This window comes from Gavia stellata, chromosome 24 (genome assembly GCF_030936135.1).
Source record: "Gavia stellata isolate bGavSte3 chromosome 24, bGavSte3.hap2, whole genome shotgun sequence".
Taxonomy (NCBI): domain Eukaryota; kingdom Metazoa; phylum Chordata; class Aves; order Gaviiformes; family Gaviidae; genus Gavia; species Gavia stellata.
The window spans coordinates 2930004-2942996 of record NC_082617.1 but is presented as its reverse complement, the minus strand read 5'-3'; the positions used below and the strand labels follow the sequence as shown (position 1 = coordinate 2942996).

General features: G+C 53.9%; 1 protein-coding gene across 1 annotated transcript in view; it reads right to left on the bottom strand.

Moving 5' to 3' along the window:
* Positions 1 to 1493: 1493 nt before the first annotated feature.
* The window catches only part of ARRDC1 (arrestin domain containing 1), a 36796-nt gene continuing 25296 nt past the window's right edge, over positions 1494 to 12993 (bottom strand). Inside the window, exons 3-8 of the mRNA XM_059828817.1 lie at positions 6205 to 6255; positions 5491 to 5645; positions 4809 to 4991; positions 4264 to 4440; positions 3669 to 4080; positions 1494 to 2692 (exon numbers count right to left, since the gene is read on the bottom strand). Of these exons, the coding sequence (XP_059684800.1) occupies positions 2628 to 2692; positions 3669 to 4080; positions 4264 to 4440; positions 4809 to 4991; positions 5491 to 5645; positions 6205 to 6255 (1043 nt within the window). The 3' untranslated portion in view covers positions 1494 to 2627. The remainder of the gene's footprint in view (positions 2693 to 3668; positions 4081 to 4263; positions 4441 to 4808; positions 4992 to 5490; positions 5646 to 6204; positions 6256 to 12993) is intronic.

The following is a 12993-nucleotide window of genomic DNA, read 5'->3' as shown; positions in this document are numbered from 1 at the left end:
AAGAGCACTGGGGAAGAGACGTACCATTACAAACGAACAAGAACCTGCCTTTGACCCCCTGTGATTCAAGAATGCTTTTCAAGGCAGGCACAGGCCACCAGGCAAAGGAGAGAGTCTTAAACAATAAAAGCTGGGCAGAAACATAAGTTGAGCAGAGGGTGAAGAAGGATCCTCGTGTCTGAGACACAGATCACACCTCGGGCTACTTGCCATGACAACATTTAGGCAACACCTACATGCTTCAGACACAGTATCACCAAACCGTGGGTGTAGGGAGGAGCCTTCTTCCATTTTTAATAAGTTTATTCCAAATGGCTCTTCAGGAGAGGGCATGGGCTGGTGGTCCCCAGCCCTTCCAGCCAGACCTTGGCTGTTCCATCTCCATCCTCCTGAAGGGAGAGTCCACTCTCCCCTTCCTCCCCACCAGCCCACCTCTCCAGTCTGACAGCAGAGAGCACTGCCCGAGATCCGTCGGCCACTTGGAAAAACCACGGCTTTGGGACACGGGGCCGGGGAAGCAGCTCTCTCTAGAAGCTGCTTTCTCCAGAGCCGAGCCCACATGGTGCCAAACTCCCTCCAACCATCCAGAACTACGAGCACAGCACTGCGGTCAAGCTGCTCCATGCTTGTTTTCCCCCAGCTGCCTTGGCAGAAGTCCCCATCCTTCCCGGTGAGAGCAAAAAACTTGCTTCATTTTGTAAGAAATCAGCAAGGTGCATTCCTGGATTTGGCATGAACAGGCACATGGATAAGCATCAGAAATGGATGAAAAAGCACAGCATTTCTCTTAGAATAATTTATTAAATACAGCATTAAAATTTGTATTTATGAATTTAATCATTAAAAACAAAACTTCATCTCATATATATATATATATATTCAGGGACAATGACAATCATTCTATCAACATTGCTGCATGTTGTGCCAGTCCTGCTCAGAACGGCACCGTCTCTACACTATCTTTAAAGCAGTTCAACACTTTAAAAAAAAAAATAAAAAGCATTTGCAAAGAAAGAGTGCAAAGCAGGGCTTGTCCCCAGCTGCCTGCCAGGGGTGTGCAGGCTAAAATGAGGCGGCAGAGGCTGTAGTACTCCTAACAGGTTTGTTAGATATTGCCCGCCCAGCGTGAGGCAGTGTGGAGACCAATTCTCAGAGGTGCCAAAGGTCTGCAGTCCACAATTTCAGCCGTGGCTGGATGCCCGCGGCTCTTAAATATCTGGTTTGTGGTTTCCTCAGCTTGGGCAGTCAATACTAAAAAAGCTAAACAAGGCGGGGGAAAAAGCGCAAAAGAAAAATGTTGGTTTACATCCACCAGCTTCTTCCCCCAACCTGCCAGGTCCAGCGGAGGCTGCAAATGAGGCATCGCAGTTTGTGTTCCCACTCACTCATTTTCGCATCCTGCTGTGGCTCAAGAGGCGGCTCAGGAGACAAGCGGTAAACCAGGACCGGCTTGTGGAGAGAACCGTCCCCAGGCCAAGCACCGTTGCGCACTGGCTTGGCAGTGTCGACCGCTCCTGCGAGAGACGCCAGGCTGAGCCTCGAGGGAGGGTTGTCCCAGAGGGAAGGGCTTCCACAGACAGGGCCCTTGGGCAGACTCAGAGGTAGCATTGGACAGACTTTTGTAACTTGATTGTCATGTAATTCTGGCCTGCCAAAGGCAGCGCCGGCTGGGATGGAGAGGGCACCCTGCAGGGGTGGGAGATGGGACACAGGGATCTGGTCCCCTCACTTGCAGACTGACTAGCGCTGTTCATCCTGGGCGCTGCGATCCAGCAGTGAGCAAGGACGGACTGTCTCCTACAGGGATTTTCAGAGAAAAGTCGCCCTTGCTGCAAAAGGCCAGAAGCTGGCTGGGGGGTACCCCACGGTAACACCGGGCTCTCCCTCCACAGCTCACCAGAGCCTCTTGCGTTATGAACAAGTGCCCCAGTGAGCTCCCCGCTGCCAGAGCCTGCTCTCCTCTCACTGCATGCAGGCAGTGGTGCAGTCCACTGCGAGAGGACCAAAGGCTGCCAGTCACTCACCCCAAAACACAGGTACAGTGAGGGCTTGTGCTTTTGGCTTTTTAAGGGTCCCTGACCTTCCGAACCTGCTTAATCCAAGCAACCTCCTGTTTCAGCTACCCTTAGGACCTACGAGGACAAGGAGAAAGGGCTGTCAAAACATTTCTGGAGAGCACATGGCCCCTAAAAGAGAAGAGAAAGTCCACACAGCCCAGCCTTCACCTACAGTGGAGGCATGCCAAGTCAGGAGCATTTCAGATAAGGCATCGCAGGTGCTTCGATAGTAAAGCAGTTAGTGTTGACTACAGTACTTTAAACACAGGCTGCTGCAGAGGGCATCCCTGGGGTAAAACCAGTTCTCCAGCACTTGGTGCAGCAGAAGGAGATGGTTCAGTTTCCCAGACCTCTCCTACACACACGCAGGCTGCTCTGGCTGCCCTTTTTGGGTTTTTCCCCCCCTCCCTAGAAAGAGATTTAAAAAGCCCAGGCCAGGATGTGCCATTTACCCCACCAAGCAGCCAGAGAGATAAAAAGACGCCTTGTGCTGTACCAGACTTTGCAGTAGGCAGGTGAACTGTGGCGCCTGGGGGTGGGCAGCGCCAGCGGGACTCGAAGCAGGGGAGGCTAGTTGCCATTGCTGATGCTGGAGTTGGCACTGCTGCAGCTCTGCTCATAGGATGGAGGCGCCTCTGCGGGGGAAAGAAAAAATAAGAGCAGTTACGGTGGGTGTTTGGGAGGTTCCCTTCACCCCAGTCTATGTAACTTGGTGCAGAGTAAAGCAAACTGCTAACACATACATGTGTCATGCATGCAGGCACTCCCTTGCCAGGACCCTACAACCTGCCCCGCTGAAATATATGAGGATTGTGTGTGCACACACAGAATATGAGCCAGCCAGTCCCATCCCTGTCCTGATGCCTACAGGGGTTAAAATCAGCACCTCAAAGTCCCGTTCTGTTCCTCCCCTTCTTCCACAAGCATCCTCATGTATTCCAACACCTCCAGGTCACAGGTGACCCGTGATCCGTGTGCCCCAAGCCAGGCCTGAAGTGACACATCGAGTGTCTCGTTATCCCAATGCTAACAGACGGGTTTATTTGGGTAGGACTGTGCTAACAGTCTATCTGTGCTAACAGACACTGCTGGTCCCTGCCACCCCAGCCGCCTGGGACAAGCACGGCTCCAGGAATCCAGCACGTGGGGATTTCCCCAAGCCTTTCCACCCCGGACAGTCTCTCAGCTCCCACCCCCACAGCTTGTGTCTTCAGACCAGCTGCAGGCCCACTCCAAGTCAGACAGAAGATTTCAGTTACATCATTTTCCTGGCTCTCCTCCCACCAGCCTCACCACAAGCCAAGAAGTTTTTCTGTCAGTGGGAGGCTGAAAGCTCATTTAAGAACAGGGAGATCCTCTCACGACGAGCCCAGGGCAGGCACGGGTGTAGACGTGGGAACGGACAGCCGGCTTTTACAGCTGTAAGAGGGGACTCCTCCGGAGGCTAAAGCAAGCAGAGAGGTCTCATGATCCCCTCTGACATCAGCCCCCGGCAGGCTGACATCCCTATATTCCCATCCAGCTCACAGCTAGCAAAGAGACTCTTCTGTGGTAGGAGACGTTTGCTACCACCCTGCCAGCCCATTTAGATCTCAGGAGCGGGCTGCTCACCATATGGGTAGCCCCACGTGCTGTACTCCGGAGGCAAAATGAGAGAGCTGGCCGTGGGGACGGGCACCACGTTCCCCTCAGCGTAGTAAGGGACAGTGGCTCCCGTCGACAGGCAGAGCGTGGGATGGTTTGGGGAGCCCGTCTGCTCCGAGTCCACCCTTATCTCCTGGAAGCTCAGTCCTGGGGCGTAGCTAAATGGCTGCTGCTGGGAATGGCTTTTGGTGGGGATTGAGACATTGTCCATCGGGTGATAACCGCTGGCAGCCTCCTCTTCCTCCGGGGGGGCACTGGGTACCACTGCAGACGGTATGTGCTGGATGGACCGGGAGGGGCTCAGAGGCACCCTGTTCACAGCAATGTTACCAATATAAATGGGGAGAGTGACTGAAACCTCTGGAGATTTGAGGGAAACCTGGAAGAGAAGGAAAAACAGTGGCATACTCTTCATTATACATTGCACTGGGAAGGTTCACCTGATGCGAGGACCACCCGCACCACACAGCTATGGAGTTCAACGATTGAGCTCAACCCAGAAGGGAGCACAGAAGTTGCAGCACAGCCCACTGGAGCTCCCCAGGAGCCCTGATGTACTCACTTGGATGTAGTAGTCGATATGTATGAGGCTACAGCCCTGCAGAATGGACTGAGGCAGTGCCGGAACGAGGATCTGCTCCTTCCATTCTGCGTGTTTCCAGGCTTTCACTCCTGAGCCTTCCACCTCCGCAATGGTCCTCAGGTCGTAAATCCAGCGCTTGGATTTATAAGCCACTTTCTGTACAGACAGGAGAAAATACAGCTAGCAGAAAGATTGCAGATGATCTTCTGTCTCCCACAAACATGTCAGAACACAAAACCACCCAACTGCTTTGTCAAATAAGCACGAGCACAAACCTAACGTGCATATTACAGAGCGGAAATACCCACCGTTATATGATAGACTGAGTTGGTATAAACAAGACAAGTTCTACCACCTCTTTCCCCAGGAAGGCAGAGAGAAAGAGTTAGCCAGAGGTCTGGACTCCTCACTGCCACCTCCCAGCCACATGCAACAGAGATGCACACTGGTGAGAACTGCCCCAGTTTCACAGAGGCCTCAGGGGTACCAGCACACGCTAAGGAATCACCCTTTCGGATGCTTACCTGGAGCAGACTGGCTACCACAGCCCCGGTGTCCCGGCCCGATTTGTTCTCTATGTCCGTGCGGAGCTGGATTGCTTGCCCCACGATGTACCCTTTCAGATCCGAGGTGGCGGTCAAGATAATGTTGCCACTTTTCACAAGCTTGTAGTTGAACTTCTTTGTGATTGACATAGTGTTGGGCTGCTGCAGGACAGCAGAGAGACAGAGATGTTGGCTCAAGAGAGTCAGAGAGCCTCCAGGAAAACACACAGAGATTCAAAACAAGCAAGCAAAATATCTGGTCTAAGAGGATGCAAAGGACCAACAGCACAGCACTGCCACAGACAACAGGTCTTCTCCATCCCCCCCAGTTTTGCTGTCCTATTAGTCACTCTTCCCTCCAAAGCAAGTTCCCCAAACCCAGGTCTCTACAGACACCTAGTGCTATTGGCCAACAACTCTCTCTGTGTGCTGAAAATTAACCTAAACCTTTCAAAGCAACATGTGGAAGAGTTAAAAATCACTTGGAGCAGGGATTGATGGCAAGGCTGAACAGATCAGGAGTCCTTGTCCTGCTCTTGCACAGTCAGGGCATGCAGTCAAAGAGTTGTCCTACCAAACAATTATTCCCCAGACAGCACGCAGGTCAAGGACAAGTGCTGAAGCCTTGGCACTTCCCAGCCACGCTCCTCCTTGTTCTTACCTCGATGTCAGGGATGTCATTCAAGTTGAGAGGGCAGAGAACGTAGAAGATCTTGTTGCACTTGTAGTCCTTGGAGAAGCGAGGTGTGTCTATCACAGCTTTCACCTGATGGAGGACCTTGCCAAAAGGGCCTTCAAATGATGTAGGAGCAGAGGCTGGAGTTGAGAGAGAAAGAAAAGGATCGTAAGGCTGAGTCAGGTCAAGCATTTCTGAACTGGAAGTACTGTCCCTCTAAACAGCTTCCCTCTTCACCTGAGGAGTTCTGCAAGTACCTGAGAGACAGAGCACATGAGGATTCCCCCAAAAAACAACCTGGGGCTGAACACTTAGGTCACTCAGAGACCCTGCTGCAACCTCCTTACAGAAGGGATCTTCTACAACCACAGGTGCAAGAGCAGAGGTCCTCTCTCCGAGTGCACTGCGTGCAGGACGGCTGGCTAGCCACAGGCCAGGACCCCTGCGCACACCCAGAGAGCTCGCAGGGTCACGCTTGGAGAGGCATCAGTGACAGCTCAGACCCGACTTTGCACCAACGCAGAAGGTACTCGCTTGTCTAAGCTCCTCGGCTATCTGTGGCTGACCTTACGCTGCCTCTAGCATCTCCATGCCAAGCTGCCAGCCTGCCTCTGCCCAAGTCCTGCTCAGCACAGCTTGAGAGGCTGCAAAAGCCAAGGCTTACATGAAAGTGCCTTCAGCCATTTATCTGCATCATACCTGGCAGCAGGAACTGGAAGGGAAAGTTGTGCTCTCCAGCTGTCAGGACCCCTGCAGGAAACAAGAGTAAAAGGTAAGTGGGACAGGCTGTTGCCTTGGAATGGTGTGATCTTCTGGAGAGCATGATCTTCTGGAGGGAGAGGCCACCACCTGGGGAACAACGCACAACTTGTTCAGCTACCTACAGCCCACTGGACAACTCCAGATCCAAAGAGTAATGCTTGAGTCAACAGGAGCATCTGCTGCCACCCACCTCTCCTTGGGACAGGAGATGTCTCCATTCCCAATGACTGGTTCTACATTAAGATACCCTGGAAATGAGGTAGTTTGGGGCAGGGTTTAAGGGATCTCAATGCCATAGCAAGTGGTTAGCTGCAGACTACTGACACAGGGCATGGAGAAGGGATGCTGTGTGTTTCTTTCTTGAAGCAGGCTACAGCCAGTCGGGGGGAAGGTGAGAAAGCACAGGCACTATCTGGGGGTGGTAAAGGGGTCTGGTGGGCATCAAGCCGCTATAGCCTTAACCACACACCAAGCCCCACGCAGGCTGCACAGTGTTTAGGGGCTGGAACTAGAGGTCTAAATCCACTCCCGGTCCTAAGAAGGGACCTGCAATACCTCAGCCCGGCTGCTTAGACAACAGGAGCAGAGGAAAAGTTTTCCTCAACACTGGTTTTCTTCAACCATATCCCGCTCTGCAACGTCGGCCTTGACGGCACAGATCAGAGCCAAGACTCAGCGCAAGGCTAAAACAACAGCTACAGACTCAGAGTCCCCGACCCCATCCACCCTCTGACACTCCCATCCAGATTCCGGATTCCCTCCCAGGGCAGCGTGACAGCTGAACTGGACCCACAGTATGATCCAGTAACATCAGGCAGCTCCCAAATTTGCCTTCAGTAAGAAAAGCACTAAGGTTTATCTACATTTGTTAAATACGTGTAAACATGAGAGGTTTTGTTTTAGAAGTGGCAGTGCTAAGAGGAGACCTGGATACCTATTAAATCAAGCTGTGTTTATTCTGCTTTGTAGGATCATTGCTGGAGGTACCAAGACACTAGATTTGGCTAGCTCTTTTGTTGATGCAAGACGGAGGAGACAGCTTGCCCGTTAGCAATATTGGCTCCGCAGAGCTGACAGTAATAGAGTCCTATCGTCAGGGGATTAAGTGGATTACGTGATGGGGAGGTGGGGAAGAGAGAAGGGTAAATCCCCCCCACTGACACTGCGATCCAGGTAGGAGGCAGGGGAAGCGGCATTTGACTCGGTGCATCCTTCATGTTATGAAAAGCTGCATCTCTGCCCCTCCGCTCGCTCAGCCACCCCACGGGGACCTAAGGACACCCCAGATAGCATGCATCCTGCCTGCAGCACAAAGGCAGGCAGAATAAATAACATGACAAGCATCCCGTCACGTATCGCTACAAAGGCAAGTCAGGAGAAAACTAAGAGATGTCTATTTATGCACTTTGTCCTTAGAGAGAGGAGTGAGATTTGCTCGTTCCCATCACGCCACCCAGAACACCTCCCTGGTGATTTCCCTCCCCGTCCCCCAAATAAAACCGAATTATGTAGGCTAAAATGCAACACCGGGTCTTGTCACCAGGTGGAGGCACAAAGCCAGTCACTGCCTTCACTGCCAGGCCTGATGCCTTGCAGAGCTGGGACAGGCACAGAGGTGTGGGGCAGCTTCTCCTATTCCCTTCCTGGGAAGCCTGGCTCGGTTAAAGGGAGTAGCTTGAGATGTAGCAGGTGCCTGTGCTTGTTGGTTATGGGGTAAAGCCTGGCTAATATGACTGACTCAGTGCTTGTTTGCTGCTCCAAGGGTTTCTGCCTTTCATGGGGCACCATTCAACATTGATTTTATACCCGTTATCCTTACTTTTGGAAAGTGAATCGATAAACTGGAATACATCAACTCTCCTGTGCAGGTTCTGCATTGCAGTAAGGGGACTTGCTCCATCTGAAAGGGAGAGGGAGCAAGTCCCGTTACTGCAATGCAGAAGGAAGAGAGATGGGAGTTCCAGGGGGTTGTGGCCACAGACTTCCCACCAAGACTGGAGACTTTCCAGCTGCCTGACCTGCCGAGCCCCAGATGAACACACAGGCAGTGATTTCAAGTCTCCTGCTAGGAGCATGAAACTTCACAGCATTTCCAGGACCCTTAGGAATAGCTCACAGACTCCACAAAGGGAAAGTCCCTCTTCTACATTACAGGTGGCATGATCCAACAAGTCATTTCGGTCAAGCTCCTGCCCAGCTCACGTGCATCAACAAAAAGTCGGGCTGGAAGCGAACCTGTGAGCACTTCATGTTCACAGTTTCTAACCCCCTGCAGAAAACCAGGGGTCCCGAAGGTTGCTCCCAACAGCAGCACTGAGCAATACTCTCTCCCAGCAACGTGCATGGCCAGCATCACTCACGGGGGATGCGGTTTGGCTGTCAGAGCCACCGTGTAACTTGGTGGCACTGATGCAGTTTCCACATGGGTAGCCCAGCCTCCAAGTAAGTCACCGGATGAGAACTGCCCACAGGTCAGCGTAGACCACCCCAATAGCTCAGACCAAGCCCGAGCGCCCAGAAACCTGTTGGCTCACAACCTACTCAGACTTGCTGTGACCCCACCTGGAGCAGGCAGCAGCCTGCAAATCCCTCCTGCAGCTCCTGCCTGCAACAAGCTGTCCATGAGGGCTGGAAAAGGCCATTCCTGCTCTTCATTGCCAGTGATGAGTTCCAAGACCAGCTACCCCAGACTGAAGTCGTGCCCCACCGCAGCTCATGAGGACCGAGGGCATCGCAGCAGCGCTTGGCTCACGGCCATGAAAGCCCAGACCTCAGCCCTGTGTCGAGCAGGGAGCCAGGGAAACGCAGCAAGCTCTATTCTCCACTCCATTAAGCAGAAAGATGTTGCAGGCAATTAGCAGCAGCTCTTCTTTTCAGACCTGCTCCTTCCAGCCCACATTCTCCTTCCCCCAAAGAGAGAGAAGCATCTTTATGCCAGCCCTGAGATCCTCCACGTACAGGGAATTTTCCAGTAGGCTGGACCAAGCACCCAGGTCCTATCCACAGGAGCAGACACCACCGCATGCGGCTTCATCTGCTAGCACAGCCGACAAACAGCTGACTGCTCACAGAGCCCCAACTTCCAGCTGAACGCCTGCATTTCTTACCCTTATTGCAAGCACAGAAGTTGTTTGGGCAGGTTGCTGGTAGAGGGGCTATGACAGGCAGCAGCACCCTCAGCCCTGCACCTGGCTGGGGATCCCCAACCCTGGCTGTAGGCACCCTTGGCAGCCCGGAGTGGGCATTTTGAGAAGCCCACTGGTGCAGAAAGCGAAGAGAGTGTTGGAGTTCAGTGCCAGAGCTATTTCAGAGACAAGAGTTAATAAAAATAGATGAAGAAAAACAGATGATCCTGACCGAGACGGGAGACTCCCATGAAAGCATGGGCACGATCCAGAGCGCCTGGCAGAGCAACAAGGCAGCAGAGACTGCAGGCAAGCTTGGGTCCTGCCTGACTACTGCTGCGAGCAGCAGGAAAGGCAGACATTTAGCAGTAACCCCACACCGAGTTGCTGCCCGGGTTCCTGCTTGTCTATTCTGGCAGAAGCTCCTCTGGCATGTACACAGCGGAGGCTCCGTGTCCGACTTGCCTGGGATCACAAAGCCATTTCGGTCTTTTGCCACATATCTGACGCTTTTGGCAGGTGGGAAGTTGGTGAGTCCCGAGCCGAGTCCCCCCTTACAGTGGGAAGGGAGGTGACAACTACTTTTAAACTCTCCAGCTGGCAACTCTACTCCTAAAGGCTGAGCTTTCATTTCCAAATGCTGACTAGTCTTGACATAATGGGGAAAATCTACAATTTCCCTTGTCTCAGCCATCCCGTGAGCTTGGGCAGGGCACAGGCTGACCTTGCCCCAACACCCAGGTACCTCTCACATGGAAAACAGCAGCAAAAGCCACCTCAGCACCCTGCAAGGGAGACTCACAGTGCTCACCCATCCTGTGTAGCCACCACAATGGCAGGACAGGGCAACGTGTGCCCTGCTAGCCATGCACGTGCCTTAGAGAGATCCCCAGACCACGGCAGGGGAGATGTGGCATCATGCACAGCGTGCAGAGCCATTCTGCCTGCCCAGCCACATCCGCTGTACGACACCAGCACCCAAGCAGCAAGGGGGACACAAAACACATGGGAAGATACTCATTGCCACTGTCCCTCCAGCCCTGAGAGATTCAAGTAAAGACCCAGGACATTGAATGGGCTAATTCCACGTGCAACTTGACTTTGCAACAGAGACGGTTGTTGGCAGCAGGCAGAGGGGAAATGGTTTCCTCTGACAGCTACCGCGACATGCAGATACCCGAGAGGAGCAGCCCTTTCTGAAAGCTCCTTTCTAAGCTGCTCCTGAACCAGAAGCTTTGCCGAAGCAAGCCACAGACTATGCACGGGCAAGAGCAGGTCAGCAGGAGTTCAGCATCGCTCGAGGGGTCTCCGACAGCGCCACACAGCAAGCTGCAATGCTCCTGAACGGCTTGCAAATGCACTGCGGGGGGAAAGGGCTGTGCAAGCCACTGCAGCCGCGTTGCGCTGTTACCTCCCCGTTCCCAGAAGCCTGAACAAAGGCCACAGTGTGCTCAGCTGCAAAAAAGCTTTTCCTGAAGTTTACATGCAGCTAAAAATACCTTGAGAAAGTCATTAGGCAGCAGAGGCAGCTGGATTAGCAGGGTTCTGCTGTGGAGCCATACCTGCAGCAGCCTTTTCTCCCGATAGGAACCGAGCCAGCAGAGATTGGCCACCCCCGCACGCACATCCTCCCTAAAAATTCCTGGAGGGAAAGGAGCTGCTGCCCCAGACAGCCTGGAAAAAAACAAACCCAGACAGTAGGAGCAGCAACAACACGCTAACAGCATGCAAGAGCTGTCTTACAATGCAAAGCAGAGCGCGACATTGGAGATTTCCCTGAATCCAGCAGAGATTTGTCTGGAAGCAAATGGACTCTCCCGTTCACAGCTCAGCTGCTCCCCTCTGCTCCACACTGGGACAGGGGGGTGTTCACTTGTACCAGCGGACGTGGAGGCTTGGGAGGACCCACCATGTGCAGAAAGGAAAAGCCTTGATCCAGAGAGCTGACGCCAAGTCCTCTGCCGGGTCCCCGGGAAGTAACCTGGTGATGCTGCCGGGCCCAGGCCCCCTGCGTGATCAGGGCCTGCAAAGCATCGCCAGCGACGGGAAGCACAACCCCGAGCCCAGCCCTGCGTGACACAACAGACCTCGGTGCTGCAGCACCGTCCCACAGCACTCGGGGCATCTGCAGTAACACTGATGTGCAGTGGAGAGACAGAGATTAATGGGGTTTCCCCAGGGTCATACGGGGTTCCCATGCAAAGCTTGAGCTGACCTGAGCCCACCCAGCCGCTGGATGCACAGTTCTCTCCCCGCAGACAGCTCTGCTGTGATTCACGAAGTTTCCCCGTGCTCACAGCAAACCAGCACACCGCTGCACAACCACATGGGAAAACATCACACCGTCGTAACCGTGTGTGGGTGAAGTGACCACACGTCTGTATTTACGCTGCTGAACAAATGATCCAAGGCGAGCTTACCCCACCACAGCTCAGCTACTGAGGGGTTTGGGCTCTTCCCTGGCCGACGCTGCCATGCCCCTGCCCCGGCAGAGCTGGCAGCCAGAGGAAGACACCATCATCCCTCCAAAAGCAAGGGGAAGCTGCCTGCCCACACCCTGCCCTGCGAGCACGGGGTGAACCGGCAGCCAGCCGAGGGCTGGGAAAGGTCCTCTGGCAGCCTCTGCCCTGGCAGGGGAGCAGGGCAGGGCTGGGGTTCAGGAGGAGACAACCAAACGCGCAGGACCAAGGACGCCGAGCCCTACCCGCTGCGTCCCACCTGGGCCTCCCAGGGCTGTTCTGCAACTGTCTCAGCGGCCCATGCAAACAGGCCAGTCTTACAGTACCAGTGGGGCCAGATCTGCCTGGGCCACCCGTTCAAACCAGTGCCACCGCAGGGACATCTGCCAAACATCTCCTCCCAGATTGGCTCCCCCAGTCCCAGCATCTCCATCCCTGGGAAGCCAGAAGCTGCAGGCAGTCACAGCCATCTCTCCGCAAGGCTGATCGCCATCACGACAAAGCCAGGACCTCCAGGTCAGGGCCAGAGGAAAAGCCAGAAGAGGGCTGGGAGATGCCTTGGCCACTGATGCACAAACACGACAGAGTCAGCCAAGCCTTATTACTCACCCCTGTGAAATCTCACGCTCTGGTGCGCTGGGAGAGACAGCTCAGCCGTCTGAGCACACAGCAGTCTGCAGGGCCAGGCAACAGCAGTGCGCGGTACACACACCTCTGCCTTGCCAGGCTTTGTCCATGGCTAGGCTAGGGCACAACAGATGAATATTCTGTGTCTCTCTCCTCCATCCCCCAAAGAAGAGGGTGCTATTTGCTCCGTAGCCACAACTAGGAGCCTGGAAGGTGTCCCTCTACCCCAGACACAGAAGCCTGGGAGCGGGCTGAACTGGGGCTCCTGCCCCGACCTCCCGCTCTCCAGACCAGTACCCGCCAAGCAGACAGCAGTGGGTCTGCTCCCTCCTTCTGCACACACAGACGCTGCTGCTCTAGAGCGAGAACAAGCTGCGCCTTTGGAGTATGCGTGTTTTTTTGGTTCTTCTAGCAGAGGAACAGCAGGCCTGGCCATATGGCAATTTCTCTCTGGCTACTTAGCGAGTGATGCATTAACTATGCTGGCCAAATCATGTAGTACGGAAAGCTACCTG